General features: G+C 37.4%; 1 protein-coding gene across 4 annotated transcripts in view; it reads right to left on the reverse strand.

The window, feature by feature from the left end:
* Positions 1 to 752: 752 nt before the first annotated feature.
* The window catches only part of LOC110564827 (complement factor H-like), a 101,623-nt gene continuing 77,434 nt past the window's right edge, over positions 753 to 24,941 (reverse strand). For 3 of the 4 annotated variants that reach the window (XM_060364402.1, XM_060364404.1, XM_060364405.1), the window contains 3 exons: positions 23,851 to 24,027; positions 19,242 to 19,424; positions 753 to 1,430 (listed from right to left, as the gene is read on the reverse strand). In XM_060364402.1, coding sequence (XP_060220385.1) covers positions 1,216 to 1,430; positions 19,242 to 19,424; positions 23,851 to 24,027 — 575 coding nt within the window. In that variant the 3' untranslated portion in view covers positions 753 to 1,215. The remainder of the gene's footprint in view (positions 1,431 to 19,241; positions 19,425 to 23,850; positions 24,028 to 24,941) is intronic. The other variant, XM_060364403.1, reaches the window with a different exon arrangement.

Here is a 24,941-nt window from a genome sequence, read left to right on the forward strand (position 1 = left end):
TGGAGAAGGGAAAGGGGAAGAAGGGGGAAAGGGGACACTGGGAAGAGAGAGGGGGCACCCTTGGGATGTAAAGTAAATAAATAAAATAAAAATTTTTTAAATAAAAGAAACATTAAAAAACAAATAGCGACTCTTTACTATTAACTCTAAAGACAAATACACTTTTATAAATTTGACTATAATTATTATTATATTTACTTTTTTATTAATTTGGGAATAATATGTGCTTGTGGTGATTTGAATAGATACAGCCCCCATAGACTAATGTGTTTTAATGCTTGGCCATAGGCAGTGTCACTATTAGGAGGTGTGGCTTTGTTAGAGTAGGTGTGGCCTTCTTGGGCGAAGTGTGTCACTGTAGGACAGGGTTTGAGGGCTCCTATGCTCAAGCTGGTCCCAGTGTGGCACACAGTCTTCTGCTGCCTGCAGGTCAAGATGCAGTTCTCTCAGCTTCTTCTCCAGCATCATGTCTGCCTGGATGCTGCCATGCTTCCCACCATGATGATAACAGACCAAACCTCTCAAATTGTAAGCAAGCCTCAGTTAAATGTTTTTTCTTTTTATAAGAGTTGCCTTGGTCATGGTGTCTCTTCACAGCAATAAAACCCTAAGGCCCTAAGTGATACAGAATATTTATAGCTTTTAATGTCAATATTATGACAGTGATGGAATAGTGTTCCAAGTTAAAATTTTAATCCCATTGTATAACTGCATAAATATTTCAATGTACCAAATTACTGTTTAGAAGCTCATATGTGAAAAGTTTCTTAAATTTGTTTATTGATAAAAGGTAGTATATAGTAATTATTTACATTCATTAGTAATGTTAAATATGACATTTTTGCTGTTACATATTTGTCAAATCAAAATAGTTTGAAGACTGAAACGATGTTTCTTCCACTTACTGTGAATCAGAACCTTAGATCAAAAGGTATCCATAAAGATTTGAGATTGTGCTGGATAGAAACAGACACTGAAGAAGTTACATGTCTTCTTGCCACTGATGTTTGTGCTAGGACACATCACATTTTGGATTAGAACTTTTGAATACCCTGGTTTTGCATTTGTGGTAACAGCTTTTCAGTTTCAAAATTAATCATCACATAAGCAAAAGTTTATACTTATGAGAAGAAATTAAACAATATTTCAAATGTAAATTAAAACTCTATTACTAATATGTATGGCCATTACCAAACAAAGGTTCATCCATAAGGTCTAGCAAAAAAAATTACATTTTTCACAAGTTGGATAATTGATGTGACCATCAATACACTTTGTACGAAAAGCAGGTGATTTTTTTGCTGGTCTATAGCCAGGTTGACAGTAAAATTCAACAGCCTCTCCTGATTTGGAATATATCTTCTCATTTGCTCTCCATCTGAGAACTATGTTATGTTTTCTCATAGTTTCTTCTGGTATTACACATGCAACTGAAAAAAACAATTACCAAAGTTCATTAAATAATACATAAACCTAGAGACACTCAGCTTTTGAACAATATTTATCCAACTGTTTTTAAAATCTGTATTAAAGCACCACATTGAATTAGTTTATATTGAATGGCAAATGAGGTTAAAACGTGTTTGGTGTTATAATTAAATTTCAACAACAAAGATTCCTAACATCAATTAAATAAGACATTTGTATTTCAGGACATTCATGGTTGGCTGCATTGATTAACGTACTGGGCAAAGGTACAAAAATTGAAGCTTGGCCTGTATATGATATTCTGATATAAGGTTCAGTGAGATAATTATAGTTAAGTACTACAATGAGAATACTGTGATTAGGATGAAAAATCATAACTACCTTTATAATGTTTATCATTTGCACACAAAGTTGTAACTATGGATAGTGATTACTACATAATGAATTTTATTTTGATAGTTGTAAAAAGTAAAATCTATCAAATTGCCACACTAGACAAGTGAAAAGCATCGTGTCCACCAACTCTCCTGGTTTCTAGTCTTACATTGGTAGAAAGGGAGGAGAGTGTAGTGTCCTGGATCAGGATGTCTCCCACCAACACATTTAGGGTGGCACCCTGTGTCACAGCACAGATGATTATGTACTACTGGTGAGACTGGGATTAAGTGTTACAGATGGGTGCCAACGTTTTGGGGACGGTCTTGTGCTCTGTGGATTCAGATGCTGATTTCTGTGTCCAGAAATCTGGTTGCAGTCCAGAAGTCTGTGTTGTTATTTCTATGAAGAATCTCCTGGCTCAATGTTGTGTCAAAATTGCTCTCCATCATCTCTGATTGGCTAATAAATAGCTGAATAGCCAATAGCTGGACATAATCATTAGGGCTGAACTTCCTATCCCAGGGAGAAAGTTGAGGAAAAAGAGAGGAGGTGGTCACCACAAGGACTTCACCATGAAGACAGACTGATGGAGCAAAGCAGCCAAGACAAGACTACGATGGCAAGTAACATGGGGCACGTGGGTAGCAAGTAGCTAGGCAAGTATGTTATGTTAGAATAGATGAATATCAGCCCAGCTATAGTGTTTTAAAGCTTATTAATAAATCTAATAGTGGGCTGGAGAGATAGCTCAGTGGTTAAGAGCACTGTCTGCTCTTCCAAAGGACTTGGGTTCAATTTCTAGCACCCACATGGCAGCTCACATCTATCTGTAACTTCAGAGATCTGACATCTTTACACTAATTCACATAAAATAAAAGTAAATAAATTATTAAAAAATAAATCTAATAGTTTTAATAGTTTTATATGTAATCATTTGGGAGCTTCAATGGGCTTATAAAAAACTTATTTTTCTTTCTACACTTGGTACTCACAGTTTGGCTAGAAATCCAAGCATAGGATCTGAGAGAGAGAAAGAGAGACACAAAGAGAGAGAAACCAACCACATGCTATCCAGGACAGAGGACTGGCTTCAGCTTGTGATAAGAGCAGTGATTTTTCCCAAGCTTTGTGCAGTTGAGGAAAAGGGTTGGAAGAGGGGCCAGGGATAGGGGAGGTACACACCCTAGCCTGCTATGTGATGGGAAAGGCTGGCAACTGGCACAGAGAGGCTGAATTCAGGCTCCATAACTCAGCAACTGCAGCAGAGGCCTAGGCTTGGCTTTTTGAAGATGGAGTAATTTTGATTGGAGTCTGATGACTAATGACATTGAGCATTTCTTTAAGTGCCTCTCAGCCATTCAAGATTCCTTTATTGAAAATGCTCTGTTTAGCTCTGTACCCCATTTTTAAATTGGATTGTTTGGTTTCTTGGTGTTTGATTTCTGGAATTCTTTATGTATTTTGAGGATATTAGCCCTTTGTCAGATATACGGTTGGTGAAGATCTTTTCCTAAACTGTAGGCTGCTGTTTTGTTCTGTTGACAGTGTTCTTTGCCTTACAAAAGCTTATCGGTTTCATGAGGTACCATTCATTAATTGTTGACCTTGGAGCCTGAGCTGTTGGTGTTCTGTTCAGGAAGTTGTCTCCTGTACCAATGAGTTCAAGGCTTATTCCTATTTTCTTCTAATAGATTTAGTGTTTATGATTTTATGTTGAGTTCTTTGACCCACTTGGACCTGAGTTTTGTACAGGGTGATAAATATGAATCTATTTGCATTTTTCTACATGTAGACATCCAGTTAGACCAGCACCATTTGTTGAAGATGCTGTCTTTTTTCCATTGTATGGCCTTGCCTTCTTTGTCAAAAATAAGGTGTCTGTAGATCTATGGGTTTATTTCTGGGTCTTCAATTCAATTTCATTGATCAAGCAGTCTGTTTCTATGCCAGTACCATGCAGAGAAATGCAAATCAGGAAGTGGAAATCAAAATCACTCTGAGAGTCCATCTTATACCCATAAGACTGACTTAGATTAAAAACTCAAGTGACAACACATGCTGTTGAGGATGGGGAGAAAAAAGAACACTCTTCCATTGCTGCTAGAAGTATAAATCATTTTGGAAATCAATCTGGAGATTTCTCAAAAAATTGGGAAAAGGTCTACCTCAAGACCCAGCCATACTACTCCTGCCCATATACCCCAAAGATGCTCTAAGATACAAGGACATTTGCTCAACTATGTTCATAGCAGCTTCATTCACAATAGCCAGAAACTGGAAACAACCCAGATGTCCCTCAACTGAAGAATGCATAAAGAAAATTGATACATATACACAATGGAATATTACACACCTATTAAAAAGAAGGAAATCATGAAATTTGCAGGCAAATGGATGGAACTAGAAAAGACCATCCTGAGTAAGGACATCCAGACCCCAAAAGACACACATGGTATGTATTCACTTATAAGAGGATATTAGTCACATAGAAGAGTATAACCATACTACAGTTCACAGACCCAAAGAAGCTGAGTATGAAGGAGGGCCCAAGAAAGGATGTTTTAATTTCACCCAGAAGGGGAAATAGAATAGGCATCAAAAATAGTTGAAGAGACAGAGCAGAATAAGAGAGAGAGTACAGAGGGAAACAAGGGTGAGGAGTGGATATGGGGAGAGCTTGGGCAGGAAGGGAGCTTGCAGAGAGAAGAGAAACTGTGGGAGGGGGCATTTCTGAGACAAGCTGGAGACCTACAACAGGGTAGGCTCCAAGGAGGATACGGGGGTGAATCTAGTAGCAGGGGTCATGGAGAATGAAGAGACCACGCTCTAACTAGACAGGACTTCTTAGTGGCGTGAGGGGAACACCAACCCACCTACGAACATTTCCACCCAAAATTTACCCTGCCTACAAGATGTGCGGGGATGAAGATAGAGCAATGTCCAACTAATCCCTGCCTCAACCTGAGACCCCCGCTGTGAAGGAGAGCCAACCCTGACACTAAAAAAGACACTCTGCTCTGCTTGCAGATGAGAGCCTAGCAGAGCTGTCTTCTGGGAGGCTCCACCCAGCAAAGGATGGAAACAGATGCTGAGACTAACAGCCAAAGATTTCGTGGAGCACAGGGAGCCTTGTGGAAGAGTTAGGGGAAGGATAGAAGAACCCAGAGTGGACAGAAGTTTCACAAGAAGACCAACAGGGCCAACTAACCTGGACTCAGTGGAGCCTGCGGAGACAGAAGCACCAACCAAAGACCGTGAATGGCCTGGATCTAGGATCCCTATACATATATACCCTATGGGCAATTTGGTCTTCTTGTGGGTCCCCTTGTAAGGGGAGCGGGGCCTATCTCTGACCACGGACTCTGCTGCATATTTTTCGATCACTTCCCCCTAGTGGAGCTGCTTTGCATGGCCACTGTGGAAGAGTCCTGACAGGACTTGAAGTGCTGGGGTGTGTTAGTGGGGACACCCTTTTCCCAAGGAGTAGGGAAAGGGAGTGGGTAGGAAGAAGGGTGGGACCAGAGGAGGATGGGAACCAAAAAAAAAAAAAATCCAGGAAGAATAAAGACTGAGTCTATGAGCAGCAGCAGGGGAAGGGTTATGAGCATGCGGACAGGTCAATAGCTAGATCAAATAGCTATAGCTGGTTGTGGGGTAGCAACAGGGAAGCAGGAGCCGGAGCCAAGTCTACTTCACAAGCTGGATCCTTAGCAGACCCTGCTGTGCAAAGAACCCCTTGAGTATAGCCATGAGCTAACTTAGCTGGAGGGTTCCAGAGCTGCAGTGCAGTGTCTCTCAAGCCTACCCAGAGCCCAGCTAGAGCCAGCAAAAGCTTGGAGCCTATGGAAACTTGGTGACTCATTGTGTCCCACAAAAGTACTTCCCAAGGCATAATCAATGGCAGATAAAGGGCACATGCCATGGAGGAGGTGTGAGGAGTCCCACACAAAGCTCCTATCTGATGCCTACTGATGCTGGGAACATGAGGTTTGGCAGACACCAGCTATAGACATATGGAGATGACAGTAATGCCTCCATCCTGTGACCTGTAGGACAAGGTCAGGACCAGGCGGTGTGAGGTCTGTGCTGACTAGCACAAGCCAGAGAGAACACACAAAAGAAATCCAAGCGCAGCCAAGCTTCTGATCTGGTAAAAATGTTTGAAATAATGTTTAAATGCTAAAGAAAGAGACTGAGTATAAACATTCACAAACAGTTATAAATGATTTGAAATTCAAAAATTAAAAAGAATAAACCATGGAAAGATGGAAAAGAGTTTAGAGAATATTAATAAAGAAAAAAATATTAAGTTTTAAGAGGTAAAGGAGAGGTAAATAAAAACACATATAAAGTAAAATCTCCAAGGAAAGGAGAAAGAAAAATAAAACTCTCCAAAAAAGAAGAAAAAATAGTCTTTAAAAAAAGAGAAATAAAAAAATAAAGTCTCCATAGAAATGAGAGAGAAAGAACACTGGGTAGTAATATTTTCAAAAGTACATAGATGTTAAAAAAGTAAACAAACTGAATTTAGTCATGGAAAAATATTAAGTTTAAATTATAAAGTCTTTGTAGAAAGGAGAGAATTGGGGAGATTAAAAAAGAAGATGTTTTCCACATTAAAAAATAAAAAATGCTGTGGAAGAGGGCATTTGAATCATATACAGTTGTGTTTTGACTCTCTTGGCCTAGAAATAACTATATTTTCAGTAATGATTGCAATTTTATATATTCTTTTTGAGAGTGATCAGAAGAAAGCAGATGTAGAGAAGAAAAAGTTTGAAAAAATTAAATGCTAGAGTGGGGGCAATAGAAAAGAAATGGAAAAGTCCTGTGATTCAGAATAAAGAATCTTCAGAGGAATATAATCTGGAACCTACAGCAACAGAAAAAAAATAAACAAGAAAAAAAAAGAGTTCCAGATGAAAGAAATACACAAGGAATTAAGGGGATTACAGAATGGCAGCCTATGGAAATGCTAGATTAAAAAAAAAAGCCTCAGCTGTAAACCTACATGGTCAAACTGGATATTATATATTATATAGTTAGGATCAACTACTAGATGAAGGTTTATATGTTGAGTTAAAAATAGAGATTCTTTTCAATAATGTCACCTTAGAGAAATGTTATACAAAAACATGTGTTTATTTTGCAGAGTTTGAAAAATTAAAACATGTGTACCATACCATAGACTTATATTCAGAATTCCATTGGGCTTTTGACTGCAATTCTGAAAAGAATGATTCTGAGATTGCACATTTATTAAATGCAATGGCTATCTTAGAAACGTGTTTACAAATAAAGACTAATAATTAAGACTAATATTCCAACAAATGTATACAGTAAAGTGCAACAATGTTTTAGACATTTTGGTATAAAAAATGTTACAGAATATATTACATTCCTATACAATAATCAATTATGGAGAAATCTAACAGGACTCTAAAGAAAATGCTCAAAGAGCAGAAAGGGGATATTATGCGCTATGGAACTGAAACTTTTTAAATGTCAAATGAGACAGCTAAGCACAACTGCTGAAAAACACTGGATTTTGAATTAGATCATCCTATATATGTGCTAGCACCAGAATGGGAGTCAGCAAATGTGTTATGTAGTGGGAGAGGTTTTGTTTTTGTTTCAACAGAAGAAGAAAAGCTATAGATTCCTTCAGAATTAATAAAGATTAGATTTTTTTTCAGGAGAGATATCCTGAAGATCTAGGCTGTAGATATGAAGAAACTAAGAAAAACAACAGAACAGGTAACATAAATTGCTGATCCCCCTTCATGGGAACAGCTCTGAGACTGGCTGAAGCATGAGACCACATCTTTGCATAGCAATAAATCTTGGTGGCTACAGAGTCCTCAGGACTTATCATGGCATCCCTTCATATGGCATGGATGGACATTTATATTACAGTTTAGTTATACTGTTCAAACTAACATATAAAGAAAGAAAGATGCATTTTACCTGCTCAAATAAAGAGCAGAGAATCATCTTTAACTGTTTGCACACTATACATTCCATACATGTGTTAATGTAAAAATGTGTATTACCTTTAAAAGGTTATATGTTTACAGAGCAAAAGACCCAGACAACAAAGCCAAGTAGCCCAGGCGATTCAGCCTCACAGATTGCTTCAATAGGTATTTCCTCAAAAATCAGCATTTAAAGAAGCTTCTATACAGAGTTAATAAAATGTAACTGATAAGAAAAAATAAAATTAAAAAAAAAAGAAGGTTCTATATAACTAGCTAGATCATCCAGAATCACAGGCAGTACCAGCCAGGATTGTAGTTAAGCCCTGTACCTTTCCATCTGAACAACAATTGATAAAGCTAGCTCTCTCAAGATGTGCCATTTATCCCAATTTTCTTAGGGCTCCCAAAAGGGAATATTGTACTGAGAGACCAAAGGATTAAAAATCAGTGGCTATTATTTTAAAGTTTAAAAACTTGAACTAAGGCTAGACAAATGGAGAAATGTCCATCCTTAATGCTGTGAGGGGAAGAACTGGCCTTACTGCCTTCTTTTCCTGCCCACTAGAGATACAGTTGCTAGGAAACTGGCCCATCCCCCTAGGAAGGGACAGGAGACCACTAATGGTTTGGGAACCTTCCTATAGCCAATCAATTCAAAATGCAACATCCCTTTTGTGTCTTGACCAATAGATGCTTACCAGGCAGGAATGCCCCTGCTTTGGGCATGCTGGGAGGGACCAGAATCTTTAAATCACCCAACTAACCCGAGCATGGGGCTCTTGCCTCTCACTGCTTAGGCGGTGGAAGTGTGGGCCAAAGCTGCAGCTTGTAATAAAAAGATCCTCATGTGTTTTGCAATGGACTCGACTCCTGGTGGTGATCTTTTGGGGTCTTGCGATTCAGGCATAACAGTACACAGACAGCAGGAAGCAATTTTAAGAGAACAATGCCTGATTCCCAAAATTCGGGATGGGTTGTTTTGGTCATTCAGTGGGTGATGAATACTTGTCATCATTTAAGGTGGTTTGTTTGCAAGCTGTTCACGGTCTTGGCCAGGCAGCTATCAAAATAAAGGAGCTTAGATTCAGGGAACTTTTTCTTCTTTTTCTTTTTTGTTCCTTTATCCTTTCTTTCCTACTTAATGTTAAGGAAAAGGGGGAGACAGAATGACAAGAAAAAAGGGGGATATAGGATAAAAGGACAGATTCTTGAATCTACTTTTAAGCTAAAGAGCAACCACTAGTCTCAGATATTTTTACATTGGTATATATTATTCTATATTGAAACAAATTTACGGTTATTTTTGTTACAATATACTGTATATATGCTTGTTTGAACTCCTGTATAAGGTAGTGGACTTATGTAACTCATTTAAATGAAATGTATTTAAATGAAATGTAACTCATTAAAAATGTAATGTGAAGTTTAGTTCTTTTGTAAGCTGCTAATACAAACTGTTTAGGCTAATTATAGAATGCCAGTTAGTAGTCAATCAAACTTATGGTCATGTTTATTGATTAGTTTAGTTAAATAGCTAAAAACAAGCAATATTTGCTTATTCGATACACTGTAAATAGATGGATGGTCTAAACTCCAGAGATCTACATCTTTAATCTATAGATTAATATATATATAATCTATAATTATAATAATATAAACTATAGATTAATCTATAGAATAAAGATGATTAATTATTTTGGGGGGAGGTCTTGTTTTATTTTTAAAAATGAGGTTTCTCTGTGTAGCCTTGGCTGTTCCAGATCTGCTTTGTAGAGCAGGCTGGCCGTGAACTCACAGAGATCCACCTGCCTTTGCCTCCCTGAGCTGGAATTACAGGCATATGCTAATGCCTGGCTAGATGTTTTATTATTAAAAAAAGGTTTTGTTTTTTGTTGTTGTTGTTGTTGTTGTTGTTGTTGTTTTCGACAGTGAGACATGTCACTCCTGGCAGCATCCCAAAATTACCTCAAAGAAGATGATGGACATCAAAGATCCTTCAAATAGAGTTTGCTTCCATTGTGGCAGCCAGCCACTGGGTGACTGACCATGCCTTACCTGCAGACCGTATTCTAGCAAAACTAGGAAAACTGAAGGTAGAAAAGTTGACTGCAGAGCTTTGGCAAGACAGATTTTGTACAGCAAAGAAGCATTCAGTAGAGCAAACCCAGCATACAAACTACGAGAAAATCTTTAGCATAGACACATCAGACAAGGGTAAAAGCTATAATTTATAAAGATGTAGAGAACTTCAAAGCTAAGTAAACGAGACTGTCAATCATGAAATAGCCAATGAGCTGAAGAGGCAATTTATTTGCTGGTTTCTTGAAGTTTATTTAAATTTTTAAATGTGCTTCTGTGGGAATTCTTAAAGATGATACACCACAATCAACTTTTATTGCATCCCAAGAAACTGAGGATAATTCAACTTATATATCATATGCATATATATGACATAAATGTATTCATATGTATTCATATGATATATATGTATATGTGTGTATGTATGTATGTATTAATAATGTACTGCATCACCTTCAAGGAATGAATAAGTTATGAAGGAATGAATAAGTTATCATTTCAATAGTTACAGGGAAAGCACATGATAAAATTCTACATATATTCAGGATTAAAATGACTAAACATATTAGTTACGGAAAAAAAGATAGTACAGCAGAATTATCAACAGCTTATGTACACCTAACATATGTAGTAGCACCATCCTAGTGCTGTATGTAAAATGCCCTAAAGAATTGACTATATGTATCATCAGAGAGGCTTTCTCTGGCAGCAGATGCAAAGACCCACAGCCATACATCATGTAGTGAGAGTGAAATTGGAGGTTTTCATCAAATCCCTCCCCTCAGAGCTCAGGGACTTCTACAGCAGAGGACACAGAAAGAGTGTAGGAACAAGGACAGATGAAAAACACCAGAAGTACAACGTCCTCTGAATCAACTAAGCAAGATACATATGAGCTCAAAGATTGAAGGAGCAAGCACAGGGCCTATGTGGTTTTACAAAAGGTCCTCTTGGTATATATTATAGATATTAACTTGTGGGCCTCTGACTCTGACTACTCTTGGGACTGTTGGAGGTAGGTCTGAGGCTTGTATTTTGATGCTAATTACTGGCCCTCAAGATATACTGCTTGGATATACCTATCCTTGCTTGTATAAACCTGCCTAGGACATTATACCTGATTGATTGACATTATACCTAAAACCTGAGCAGGGCAGAATGGGTAGGCATGGCTAAGGTTCCTGGCCATGGTGGACAGGAGAATCACAGGAAAGAGACAGAGGGATGGGAAGAGAGGAAGAAGGGAGACACCATGATGGGTTAGTGTGGAGAAGGAACCACGTGGGCTGGGAATAAGACCTCCGAGGGTGGCCTGCATGGAGAAAACAGCAAGATGAAAATATAAGCAAGTATTTATAAAATCATGGATGGAAGGTAGCCCAGAAAGGAATGGCTAAGGTGGTTGGCATTGGATGGGGCTTGGGAGGTGGATGGAGGGGTTATTGGGACAGCGTAGGTGAAATATCTGCCCAGTCCAAGGTAAATAAGGCAATTATAAAATCAAACAGGTGTCTGAGTCTTATTGATTGTGATAGTGGGCTAAATGGTACCACCATAATAATCATAGGGCTAATATTAAACATTATATAGCCTAACACCATTTTTGTTTACAACAATATATGGTGCCCAACTAAATTTATATATCCACACCCTTAAAATCATACTTTATCATTCACAGTTTTGCAGGGTGAATAAACTTCCAGTAAAACAACCCAAGCTTAAAACCTAAAAACTTCCAGGTCAAAACGTGTCTCCTACTGCCTCTTTAAGAGAAATTCTTAAACAAGCCCACAAGAAAAAAACAAAACAAAACAAAACAAACAAACGAACAAACAAAAAACCAGCCTACAGCTAGCTGCCGGGAGACTAACTGAGCAGAGTTAACAAAACAACGCTGGCTGCTGCTTCCCACTTGCTTAGCTCTCACAGAGCAACAAAATCAGCAATGGTAGAGGAAACGTGGGAACTCTTTGGATTGGAGAGGTGACACTGGGAGACCTGCAGCCTTTTAGACAGAGCTAGGTCTAAATTGGCACCCAACATGGAAAGTGCCATAGCCGACGGTGCTTGGAACTTCTTTTGTCTTTGTTTTCGTTGTTGTGGTCGTGGGCCTGGCGGCAACCTGTTTAATGGCGATTACAGTTTGCCATGTCCTCTCCACAGAAGTTCAGGGAGAAGGTGGAGAAGAAAGCTAAGTGATGGGACAATACAAGGGGTGCTCTTCCTGATCGAAATAGCGGCTGGAATTCAAAGCTCTCTGGCCGCAAGATGCTTGTCAGCTCTTTCTGGAAGGGTCCACTAATATGATTTAACAACAACTAAATTCTAAAAAAAGAAAGGATAAAGCCGGGCCTTGCTTTTTACAGCCTAAATTGGCACAACTGGCCCAAAACTTAAAATATTAGTATTTCTTTGCTTGATTTTTGTTTAAAAGTTTTGAGTTATAGTGATATGGATTTGAGATGAAATATTTACATATGAAAGTGAGGGCACATTCCTTTAATCAAACAAAGGAGACAGAAACAGGCAGACTTTTGAGTTCTGGATCAGCCTAATTTACACAATCAAGTCAGGGCAGAAACCTCTCCTGATTACCCCTTGCAAACACAGTCTAGGATTCAAAATGACAAATTTTTTCCTTAAGGTATCTATGTAACTTCTTTTTTTTTTTTTTTTTTTTTTTTTTTTAATGGATGTTATGTCCTTACGAACTAGAGGTTGGATTCAGATCAGTTTTAGGATTATGTAAGGAGAGATGGTGTCACACTACTCTGGCAGCTGGCTTAACCTTTGAAAGTGAGACATTTTCACCAGGGACAAATGTTAGTCATGTCTGAAAAAGGGAGAGGGCAAAAAGCCACAGCATGTAAAAACCCAGGTACAAAATGCCAAGGGTATGCCTAAACTCTAAAGATAAAAGAGCGTTTATATAAAGTTTGGCTATAAAGGCATAACAGCCCATTCCATATAGAAAAAGGGGATAGGACAAAAGTGTTAGTATTTTGGAACACAACCTGCTCCTGGGTTACCCAGCAACTTCTGATGTCATCTTGTGTCACCCGCCAGATGGCCACACCTGGAAGGCATGGTTACCTTGCCCCTTAAAGGGCCAACCCCGACACGTGGTCTCTCTCTTACACTCTCTCTTACTCTCATGATCTCTTACTCTCCTCTCTCTCTCTCTCTCTCTCTCTCTCTCTCTCTCTCTCTCTCTCGGCACCCCTTCCTTTTTCTCTCTCTCTCTTCATGTCCTGCTCCCTCCTACCTCCATACCCTCCTAATAAACCTCTTGCAGAGAATATCAGCTGACCAGCCTCATGCTTTTTAATAACAAAAAGTAGTCACAACAAATATAAAAACCCAGGCCTAAGCCTCTAAACAGCTGTAAGATTCATAGGGTATCCTTAAACATTAAAGGTAAAAAAAGAATTTAAATATGTTGATGTTAAAAGATAATGCCTTTTTTGTTGCCAAGGGAAAATGGCTTTGTAGTGAGACTATAAGCAATGTGTGCCCATAGGCACATGCTGGAGGGAGGAGATAAGCAGAAGGAAGCCAGAAACCAGCCTGTATAGATAAGAGAGGGGTGATACAATAGAATGATGACATGCTTAAAAAGAAAAAGTATAAAAACCCATAGCTCAGACAGGACAATGAAGCCCTCTCTGTTGAGCACTCTCACATAGAGCAGCAGAATATGCTGGCGCTCTGAGGGGAACTTCCTTGCAGTTTTGAACTACCTGACAAGCTTGCTATCTTGTTCCTGGAAACATTGGAACTGCTGGAGCCCCAGAATAGGTCCGGAAGTGTTGTGAGCCCTTACTTGTGTGCAGTCACCAAACGGCGACCGAGACTCCTTTGAGTCCAGGAGAGTAACCCCACCACAAACAGATTATGTATTGGCTCATAGTGATTGGATATGTTTTAGCTCGATTGATAATATTAAAGTGCTTTTGTTAAACTAAAAACCTCCAGCATAATCTAGCCTCGTTGGCATCCCTCTCAGGGATTGGCCAGAGTGTGCTTCTACAGTCTTATCTCTTTAAATGTGAAGCCTTCTAAAGGGAGACAGATAGTGACTTGCCCTAATACAATAGGTGCCTAAAAGCCCAGAGGGGGATATTTAAATCTTGTTTTGATTTCAACATAATAATGATTATATGTTCAATAATACAATATCCCCATGACATGTACATGACACCCTTTCATACGTCATGAATGAAGATTTACCGATGTCTTTCTTCTGCTCATACAAAGAGCAGAGATCCATCCTTAATTGATCTATGCATCCTACACATCTCATACATTTATGATTTGGGGACTGTATAATGCTTGTTAGAAATTATAAGCTTTCAGAAGCAAAAAGAACAAACAAACAACAAAAAGTATTGACAGCACTGATGCTGGATCAAACCTGACAGAATTCATACTTTTAGCATGCTGAGACGGTGATACATACATCCCAGCATCCTGCATGTTCCAGCCTCAACTGCTTCAGTTGCTGTTTCTTGTAAAAACCTGCTCCCAGAACAGCTTCAAAAAAGCTACTAATCTCAATTGGTCTAGCATTTCAAACTGTTCCAAACAAGACTTCTATTAAGCCTGGAATTTCTCAACATTTAGAGAATGGAACACAAATGTTATTGCTAGCTTGCTTAACCATTTTTCTCAATTTCCTTTGAAATTGACCCCCAAACAGGATTTCTTCATCCTTAATCAGCTAGAAGAAATTTATAAGAAGGATATCACTTAAGGGGGGAGGGGTTGTATAGGTTTTTGGTTGTTTTGTGGTGCTATGAATGTTTATTGTCATTGGAGATGGTTGTAAGTTATTAATGATCTTATTAGGAGAGAAAATGAGGTTAGACTCAGAGATTTCTCTCTTTTTCATTTTTATATAATGAGAAAAGGGTTGAAAAGAAAGAAAAGGGGAATTCATGGATATCTTAGAGGAATTATAAGACAAAAGATAGATTACCGAATCTATTCCTCAACTTAAAGCTTTATTTGCTATCCTCAAATAAGCTTTTTTTTAATTCATTGGTATAGGATTTTGTATATTACATAAACATAAGTTTATATTTGATACATTGGTATAAATTTTGGTATACTGATACAAATTTAAGGTTTACTTATTTACAATTAATCTAATTAATTGTTAATCAACTCATGGTCATGTCAGACACTAGTCTAATTTATCACAGAAATGTACATCCTAGGTTTAACAAAGAGATATGAGTCTATAGATAGATTACATAAAGATAGACCTCAGAGACTTACAGAATATGGCTTTGAAAATAAATCATTTTAAGGATTCTTTGACAATGAGACATGTCATCTCCTGACAGTACCCAGCATTCCTCAAAGAACATGATGAATGTTGAAGAACCTCCATATGGAGATGGCTTTAAATGTGGCAAACCAGCCAGTTGGGCAACAAAAATGCCCTTGCTTTATGACAGACAGAATTCAGACCAAAATGGGCAACCTCAAATGCAGGCCAAGTCGGCTGCCAAACTCTGCCAAGACAGGGTAAGTAAGACCTAAATAGTTCCTAAATAGACCAAAATTGGATAAAACAAAACATATGTCTGGCAAAGGTACTAGACCAGAAGGCTGAGTATGATGCTTCAATGTTATAGAGAGTTTTGGGTGGCTGTTCAAGTAGCAAACTGTCTCTGTCAATTTTTATTTTTTGGAGGCTTCTAACATGCACTTCATATTTACTCAAGTATTTAATTTTATTCTTTCTCAATTCTCTGATGGGGTTGAAGACTAAATAGCCATAGATTTATAATTTGCTTACTTGCTTAGAAATTAAAAAAAGTTTTAAGTCTAAAAATATGTTTTTTTTTTTGGTTTATAGATACAAATTATAATAATAACAAATTAGGTACAAAACCTGAGACCCTCATAGATTGGATAGATTTTTTTTCAAGATTGTCAAATACATTTAGACTCAACACTTAAGTCTTGCTTATGGTTTTAATAATTGTTTCATAATCATTCTCACTGTATAAAAATGGTCTTTTTATTTAGACAGAAAAGGAGAATTGTTGGGGGTTGGTCTGATGCTTGTATTTTGATGTTAATTACTAGCCTTCAAGATCTGGTTACTGCCTGGATACACCTATCCTTGTTTATGTAAACCTACCTAAGAGATTTTACCTGATTGGTTAATTAAAGGCCTAAAACCTGAGGAAGGAAGAATGGAGTAGTGTTCCTGAACTTTGAGGACAAGAGAATCATGGGAAAAAGACAGAGATGAGAAGAGAGGAAGAAGGAGGACCCCAAGATGGGTTAGTGTGGAGAAGAAACCCTGTGGCCTGGAAGGAAAGACTCCAAGGATGCCCTGGATGGAGAAAACACCAAGATGAAAAAAATAAATAAGTATTTATAAAATTATGAATTGAAGATAGCTCAGAGAGGAATGGCTAAGGCAGTTGACATTGGATGGGGTCTGGGAGGTGGATGGAGAGGTTATTGGGACAACACAGGTATAATACCTGCCCAGCCACAGGTAAATTATAAAATCAAACACATGTCTGTGTCTTATTGATTGTGACAGTGGGCTAAATAATACCACTGTAATAATTATAGCCTAATAATATACATTTATTAGGTGATACCTTTTAAATTTACTACAACATGATTGCCATGTATACCAATATGATAGCTTTTGCTTCGTCTTATATTTTGTTTTGTTATTTTTGGTTTTTATCTCTTAGGAGTCTGTTGCTTTTCAATGAGGGATGGAAAGGTAGTGGATCCAGAAAGAAGGAAACATAGGGAGGAATAGAGGGAAGGCAACTAATCAGGATGTGTTGTATGAAAAAACTATTTTTAATAAAAGAAAAAAATGACTACATAATCAGTAATAAGTATGATGTGTCTAGTCTCCACAATCTTTTGTTTTTACTACAGTTTAAGAATTAGAATTAGAATTAGAAAGATAAAGTATCCAATTATTGAACACAAAGTCAAATCATTTTTATTTGAGCAGTATATACTTGCATATGTGGTAAATCTTAAAAACTCAACTAAATTATAATAACCTAAAACAAAACAGATAGGTATGCATTATTATTATATGCATTATTATTATACAAAAATCACCCCTTTATATAGGTCAATTCCATTTTTTTCTGAGAATTAACTAAATGCAATAATTAAATAATTAATTAAATAAATGCAATATCAACATCAGTAACTTCAAAAAATTAATCTAGCTATGTGAAAACTTAAATCTTAACTATAAGTTAACTGGTAAAAGAATCTGAAAAGACAAAACGGGGAGAATCATGTATGTAAATGGGTTGTAAGAATTAAAATTAATATTAAAATGTCCGTGTTTCACAAGGCAAATAGATTCTATGAAATCCCTCTGAAATACTAATAAAAATATTTTTTAGAAAAATCTAAGATTTATGTGGAAATGCAATAGAATATGTAGACAACTGAAACTTGAGCAAAAATAAAAAAATCTGGACATATCATAAAACCATATCTTAATATGTTTACATGCTCCTCACAGTAATCTCAACACTATGAACTGTCCTATGAATGAAAAGGAGATTTGAAAATTTGACTTATGCATCTATAGTTAACTGATCGGGTTCTAAAACATATTGTGGAGAATTGGTAACATATTCAATAAATTATATAAGAATAATTGATATCTACATGAAGATGATTAAAATTTGATTTCATTCTGTCATTCTGGGCAAAAATCAATTGAAATTTGATTAAAGATATCAATGTAAGAACAAAACATGTAAACTACAAGGAAATACAAAAGGAAACACTGCATTGGTTTTGGATGCTCAAAGTTTGGATGCTCAAACTACAAGGCAAAAAAAAAAAAAAAACCTGGACCAATGGATTGTATCACAATGAAATAGTTGTGGATAACAGAGAATATATTCAATACAGCTAAGAAATAGATAGCCAGTAGATTTGGTGTAAATGGTTGTCAGTTATTAATTTTCAGGGACTTACACATATTTTATAGGGGTTTTCTATGTTAAGACTACATAAGGAATTGAAAAATCATTTAAAAAGAAAAATAAGCTAACCAAAATTGGATAAATGAATAGACACTTCTCAAAAAAAAAATGTAAACATGACCCTGAGGGGAGGAACCTTAATATCATTAGCTGTCTTTTTACTGCCAATCAAAGCCACAATAAGATACCTTATCACCCAGTTAGAATAGTGTTGGAGAAAGGAGCCCTTAAAAACTACAAATTCTCATGAGTGTGTAGTGGAAAAGAAACTCAAAAGCTGTTAATAAGACTGTGATCTCATGAAGTTACTATGGAGAACAATATTGAAATTCCTTAAAAATCTAAAAATAGATCTTCCATCTATTATTCCTGTATCATTCTTTTTGGTATGTGACCAGAAGAAATTATTCAACCTATTCAACCTGCATGTATATATTTATTGCACATACATCACACTAGCTAAGATAAAAACACTGGATTCCCATCAACTGGTAAATTTATAAGGACAACGTGGTAAATTTATATATGAAATACTGTTCAGACATTACATAAAAATTTTATTATTTTAGTTAGAAAAGGGCCTTGTAGGACATTGGGTGAAATAAACCAAACACAGGAAGACAACTCCTTTTTGTTCTTTCTCACATAGTGGAAAGTGAAATAATTTCTCTTGAATGTATGACAGTGATTAATAGAAGTTAGTTGTCTCATCTAAGAGAAGGGAGATTGCAGGAGGGACACTGAATTTAGTTAGTAACTGCAAGGTCTATACAGGTGTGGCGATTTGACTAAGAATGGCCTCCATTCTTATTGCTTATTCATCGGGGAGTTGTGCTACTTGAAAGGGACTAGGTGCTATGGCATTGTTGGCAGAGGTGTAGCCTTGTTAGAAGAAGTGTTCCTATCTCTGCTGCTGCAGACCTGGATATGGAACTCTCAGATACTTCCCCACCACGTCTGCCTCTGTGTGACTATGGTCCCAAACATGATGATATGAACTAAACCTCTGAAATTATAAGCAATCCCCAACTAAATGCTTTCTTTTGTGTGAGTTGCCATGGTCATAGTGTCAATTCAGAGAGAGAGAACACTGACTGAGACAACAGGCATAGAAATAGCATGCTGGCACCCAGTTTTACAGACATTAATACATGCTAGTAAAAACTCAATTATAAGGAAAAACATGCAGTTTTATTTTTCAACTATTTTTATAAAAAAAATCTAATAATCTTGTTTTTCTCGCATGCTAATGTTTAGCAGTGAAGCAATAAGCAAACCAGTACTTTTATTTTGTGAATGTTCTATTAGTAACAGAAAAATATCCATATTATGAATCTGAATCTCCTATGATGTATGAGAATGAGGTACTTACCTAAACATGTTGGTGGCTCTGACCACTCTCCATTTCTACATGTTATTTTGCTGTTCCCCTTAAGTTGGTAATAGGCCTGGCACTGATATTCAACTGACGATAATGGTGCATATACTTGTAATGGGAAGGTGGTGAGGTCTCCATTGGCAATAGGTGGAGGAGTCCCACATTTTCCTGTTGAATCTAAAAAGACACATTTGGATGTTTGAAAGAGCAGATCAAGTACAGGCTTAAGCAGAACCAATATAAGCACAATGTGAAGTGAGACTTTAGTGATTTCTGAATACAGAAATGGTTATTAGAAGAAATTTTGATCATATAAACTGAGAGTTGCAAGTTCTTCCTTTTTTCTTATTGAAAGCACTTACTAAACTGGAGCAAGCATGTCTGCCCAGAAACCTTCCAGTACATGTAAATTTCCTATCAGCTTCTGAACACACAGATGCCAATGTAGATACACAGGGTTTCTTTGTTCTTTAAGACACAGAAGTTGTGGTACATTTACACAATGGAACACTACTCAGCTATTAAAAACAAGGAAATCATGAAATTTGCAGGCAAATAGATGGAAGTAAAAAAGATCATCCTGAGTGAGATAATCTAGTAGCAGAAAGACACCTAAAGTATATACTCACTTATAAGCAGATACTAAACATATAATACACGATAATCATATTATAATCCACAGACCTAAAGAAGCCAAATAACAAGGAGAACCCTAGGGAGGATGCTTAATTCTCATTCAGAAAGACAACTAGAATGGACATCAGAAGCAGTTGAAGAGAGGGAACAGGATGGAAGCCTACCATAAATGTCCTTTGAAAGACTCCACCCAGCAGGGGATTGAAGCAGATGCTAAAACTGGGGATTCCTAGAAAAAAGTAGGGAAATAGAAGGACCCAGAGTAGACAGGAGCTCCATAAGAAGAACAACAGAGCTAACAAATCTGGGCCTGTAGGAGCCTGCAGAAACTGATGTACCAACCAAGAACCATGTATGAAGAGGACCCTTGCTCAGATGTAGTCAACAGACAGCTCAGTCTCCATGTGGGTGGCCTAGCAAGGGGGGCAGGGGCTGTCTCTAACATGGACTCTGTTGCCTACTCTTTGATCACGTCTCCCCTGTGTGTGTTGGGGGGGGGTTGCCAGGTCACAGAGGAAGAGGATACAGGCAGTCCTAAAGAAACTTGATAGGCTGGGCTCAGATGGTAGAAGAGGGCTCTCTCTTTCTTAGGACTAGGAGAAGAGATTAAGGGGAAAGAGAGAGGGAGGGTAAGACCAGAAGGAGAAAAGGGAGGGATTACAATTGGGATATAAAATGAATAAAATAAAAAAATTAAAAAGACACTGGAGTGTTTATTTGTATATTTCTTATCTTTGTTATCATTTTTGTAGAAACACATTTACAGACAAGAATTTAAAGCTTATACCATTGCAGAAGGCTAATAATGAGGATTTCTGAGTTTCTGATGTGGTCAAGTTAAGGGTTTCTTTATGTTATACTTTTGCTAAGTATAACTGCAATTCTTGGCTATATCATTTTTAGTAATTAATATAGGAAGAGCAAAGAACCTGGAAATTCTAGTAAAGAAATCCAGGACTCATCTAACTGCACCATACCGAGCTATGTGTTTTTCTTGTGGACTGCTGATTATTCTGGTGGGGCGATAGGAAAGACTGACATGAAAAATACTGATAGTATATTTTGATGAGTAAGACCCCAACAGGAACACTATGAAACTGAACCAAAAAAGAAAAAAGAAAAAAGAAAAAAAAAACCCTTCAAGATCCAAACAAAATATTGTAGTGTTAAGGAGAACAAAACAACAAAAAACAGTGGGGATACAGCATGAATGTGCATATTAAAGAACTGATTAAAGTCAAACAGAACAAATCCTGTGGACACATGTATTGAAACTGCTCAAAGAAAATATCTTGAAAAACTCCCTAGGAAGTCATCATCAACCATCCTGGACCAAGATCCAAAATAAAGGGACTTCTTGTCTACCACCATGGAGGCCATAGGCAGAGAAAGAAAATGAGTGTTAGCCTTGAATTCTGTGTCTTGTGGAACTAGCCTTTCAAGTAAAGTTAATGAAGACATTATAAAATAGAAGAAGATAAAGATGATTTATTTCCAACAGAGTTCCTCTTAAAGGATAATTACAAAAAAAAATCCATTACAGAAATAAAAATTAAGACTTTAGGAGAAAACTAACTGGTAAAACTAGGAGTAAATTTATGTTTATGTTAATTATGTTAATTATACAGAAATTAAGTATAGAGTAAGGAACTGGGCAAGGGAATAGTCTCCATAGGATGGGGAAATAGAGTAGATAGTGAAACCTAGCATTTGAGAATGCTGCTCAATATATGTAACAGGAAATGCAAAATGAATCCTTAAGTAAAACATGGAAATAGGAACCATAGATGCATTTTAAAGCTAAGTACAGTTTCCATTTTTTTTCATTGGAATATAAAATCTCAACATTAATACAGAATGACACACACACACACAAATACCTAGGGTGACCTCAGTGACAGGTGATTAGGAAACTATTAGATATAACATAATCAAATTATATACTCAAAGCCAATAAAAGATGCATGCCAAAATTTCTTGAGAGCTACTCCTCCAAAGCAAGGAAAAAAAAAAAAAAAGAGAAATGAGACTGATAAACAGAGAACACAAACACAAATTTACAAATGAGCAGACACATCAAATATACTAATAGTTGTTTAACATGAAAATGACCTGAATATCTGAATGATTTGATTGGTGGACTAGGCAATTGAAGTTTCTTTATAGATATGATGAAAATATGTGGATTATAAATATATAGTTCCTATTCAAATAGCAAATGACTAGTTGCCGTAATTTGGAATTTTTCTGTGCTTGTAAAACTAAGTCTTACATGGAGGGGATATGAGGAAACCCACGGAGCCAAAAAACCTGGGCTCAAGGGATCCTGCAGAGACTGATGAATCAGCCAAGGACCATGCACAGAAAGGATAGACTCCCTGCTCAGATGTAGCCTATGGGCAGCTCAGTCTCCATGTGAGTTCCCTAGTAAGGGGAGCAGGAACTGTCTCTGACATGAACTCAGTGGCCAGCTCTTTGATCACCTCCCCCTGGTGAGGTGGCCTAATTAGGCCACAGAGAAAGAGGATCCAGGCAGTCCTGATGAGACCTGATAGGCTAGGGTCAGAGAATAGAGGAGGAGGACCTTCCATATCAGTGGACTAAGGGAGGGACATAAGGGAGTAAGAGGGAGGGAAGGTGAGACTGGGAGGAGAGGAGGAAGGGGGCTACAGCAAGTTTACAAAATGAATAAATTGTATTAATAATAATAATAATAAAATTTAAAAAATCTACAGTGCTTATAGATTGACAAGGTAAAAAAACTAAGTTTTAGCATGTACTCATTGAGAATTTTTATATGTTTAATATAACATATAAGAAATAATGAAAGCTAACTATGAAGAACTTATATTTTATTATATGGAGATATTCTATTATGCCATTCATTTATGCTTCAAAGTGAATATTTTTGAAAATCTTTTTTCAAGCCTAATATAAATATACTTCTTACATTTACTATTTAATAAACTCAAATAAATGTGTCTTAAGATGTAAAGAGATGATTTTTTTTCTTAGTAACATTGTTCCTCTAATCTGATATAATCTTTGTTGAAAAATTCCCATGGTATTTCTTCATTAAATTCACTAAAATAACAAAAGTTTATCCATATAATTTTATTTTCATTTGAAAAAAAAAATGCTTCTTTTTTTATTTTGGTAGTGAGCCTATCCTGGAACAGCTGAACCATATCTAGGAAGCTCATTCCCTACACTGCTTCAATGATCAGTAAGCAAAGACTGGAGAGCCCAAAGACATAGGATTGATACCCTGTCCAGTCAGAGAGGCTATCTCTGGCAGCAGATGGGAACGGGAGAAGATACCCACAGACAGACATTGGGAGGAGAGAGATTTTAAAGTTGGAGGTCTTCATTGGGTCTCTTCTCTTGGATATTGGTTAACCATGCAAAAGTGGGGGAGGAAAGACTGTAGGAGCCAGAAGGTATGGAGGGCAGCAGGAGAGCACAGCCCACTGAATCAACTAGGCAGGGCTCATAGAGACTGAAGCAGCAAACAACGGGCATGAACAGGTCAGCACCAGGCCCTCTGTGTGTGTTATCACTGTTAGCTTAGTGGTTGTGTGAAACTTCTAACAGTGGGAGTGGGTGTATATCTAAGTATTTTGCCTGCTCTATTCACCCTCCTAATGGGTTGCCCTGTCAGCCTCAGTGTGAGGGTTTTTGATTTGTCTTATTGTATCTTGTTTTGTCACCTCTGGCTCTTGTCTCTTAGAGGCCTGTTCCTTTCTGAAGGGAAACAGAGGGCAGAGTATCTGGGGAAAAGGGAAGGTGTGGGAGATTGGGAGGAATGGAAGGATGGGAAACTGTGGTCAGGATGTATTGTATGGGAGAAGAATCTATTCTCAAAAAAACATTAAAAAATTTTAATAAAAATTAATTTATTTTCACTAATGTACAGTAACCAAATTACGTCATCAAAACAAAAACATTGGGGAATATGATTCCCTACCTTTGCATTTTGGTGGTTCTGTCCAAATTCCATTTTGACACATCACTTCAACTTCCCCAAATATTTCAAAAGGTTTAATACACTCATAACGTACTCTCTCACCATTTGAATATTTAGCCATGAGCCTTGTGACTATAGTAGCATTTGCCACATTAGGTGGGTCCACGCAGGAATTTTCTAAAGAGCAAAAGAAAGTATCATTATCTATTTGTTCATGGTGAGTATCCAATTAATATATACGATTATAAATATATCTCCCAACTGATGAATACATAAAGAAAATGTGGTAAATTTATAAAGAGACAAAATAAATGAAATTCACAGGTAAATGGATGAAACAAACAAACAAAAAATCATCCTAAGTGAGGTAACTCATACCCAGAAAGACATATATGTATTTGTTTATTAGTGGATATTAGTTGTCAAGTCAATGAAAGCCAAAATGCAATCCACAGAACAACAGAAATTAAGTATAGAGTAAGGAACTGGGCAAGGGAATAGTCTCCATAGGATGGGGAAATAGAGTAGATAGTATGGTTGGGGAGGGGGAGACAAGGAGCAGAATACAGAGAGAGACAGTAAAAGTTAAGGGTCATTGGATGGATATGAGCGAAACCTCATATAGTCGAAGCTTTTTAAAATATATACATAGAGGCGGAGCCAAAATGGTGACTACCACACACAGCTTCTGAGCTGTGGAAGAGCTGAACATCTGAGTTGGTGAGTGGAAGGACCTCTGAACCCAGGAAAACAACGGTGAGGCTTTCTAAACAACAGGCAACATCGTATGAGGTGAGAACTTTGGTCTCGGGTCACATGGGGACTTGTTTGGGGAAGGAGAGAAATGATCCTTTGATCTCCCGGCACTCCCCTCCCCCAAACCTCCCTCCTCCTTGGCACAGCGGACTCATGGAGATTCTCATACCTAACTGCCTGGGGTCTGCAGCAGCAGAGGCGAAGCTCCTAGCCCTTTAGCGGCAACTGCCGGTGGTACTGGTCTTGGAGTCCCAGACCCCCATGGCCTAGGGCCTGAGTCTGCTAGCTGCCATACTGGCTCCACAGGATCACTGACTGTACAGCCCCCCCAACCC

Source organism: Meriones unguiculatus, chromosome 11 (assembly GCF_030254825.1).
Source record: "Meriones unguiculatus strain TT.TT164.6M chromosome 11, Bangor_MerUng_6.1, whole genome shotgun sequence".
Classification (NCBI taxonomy): Eukaryota; Metazoa; Chordata; class Mammalia; order Rodentia; family Muridae; genus Meriones; species Meriones unguiculatus.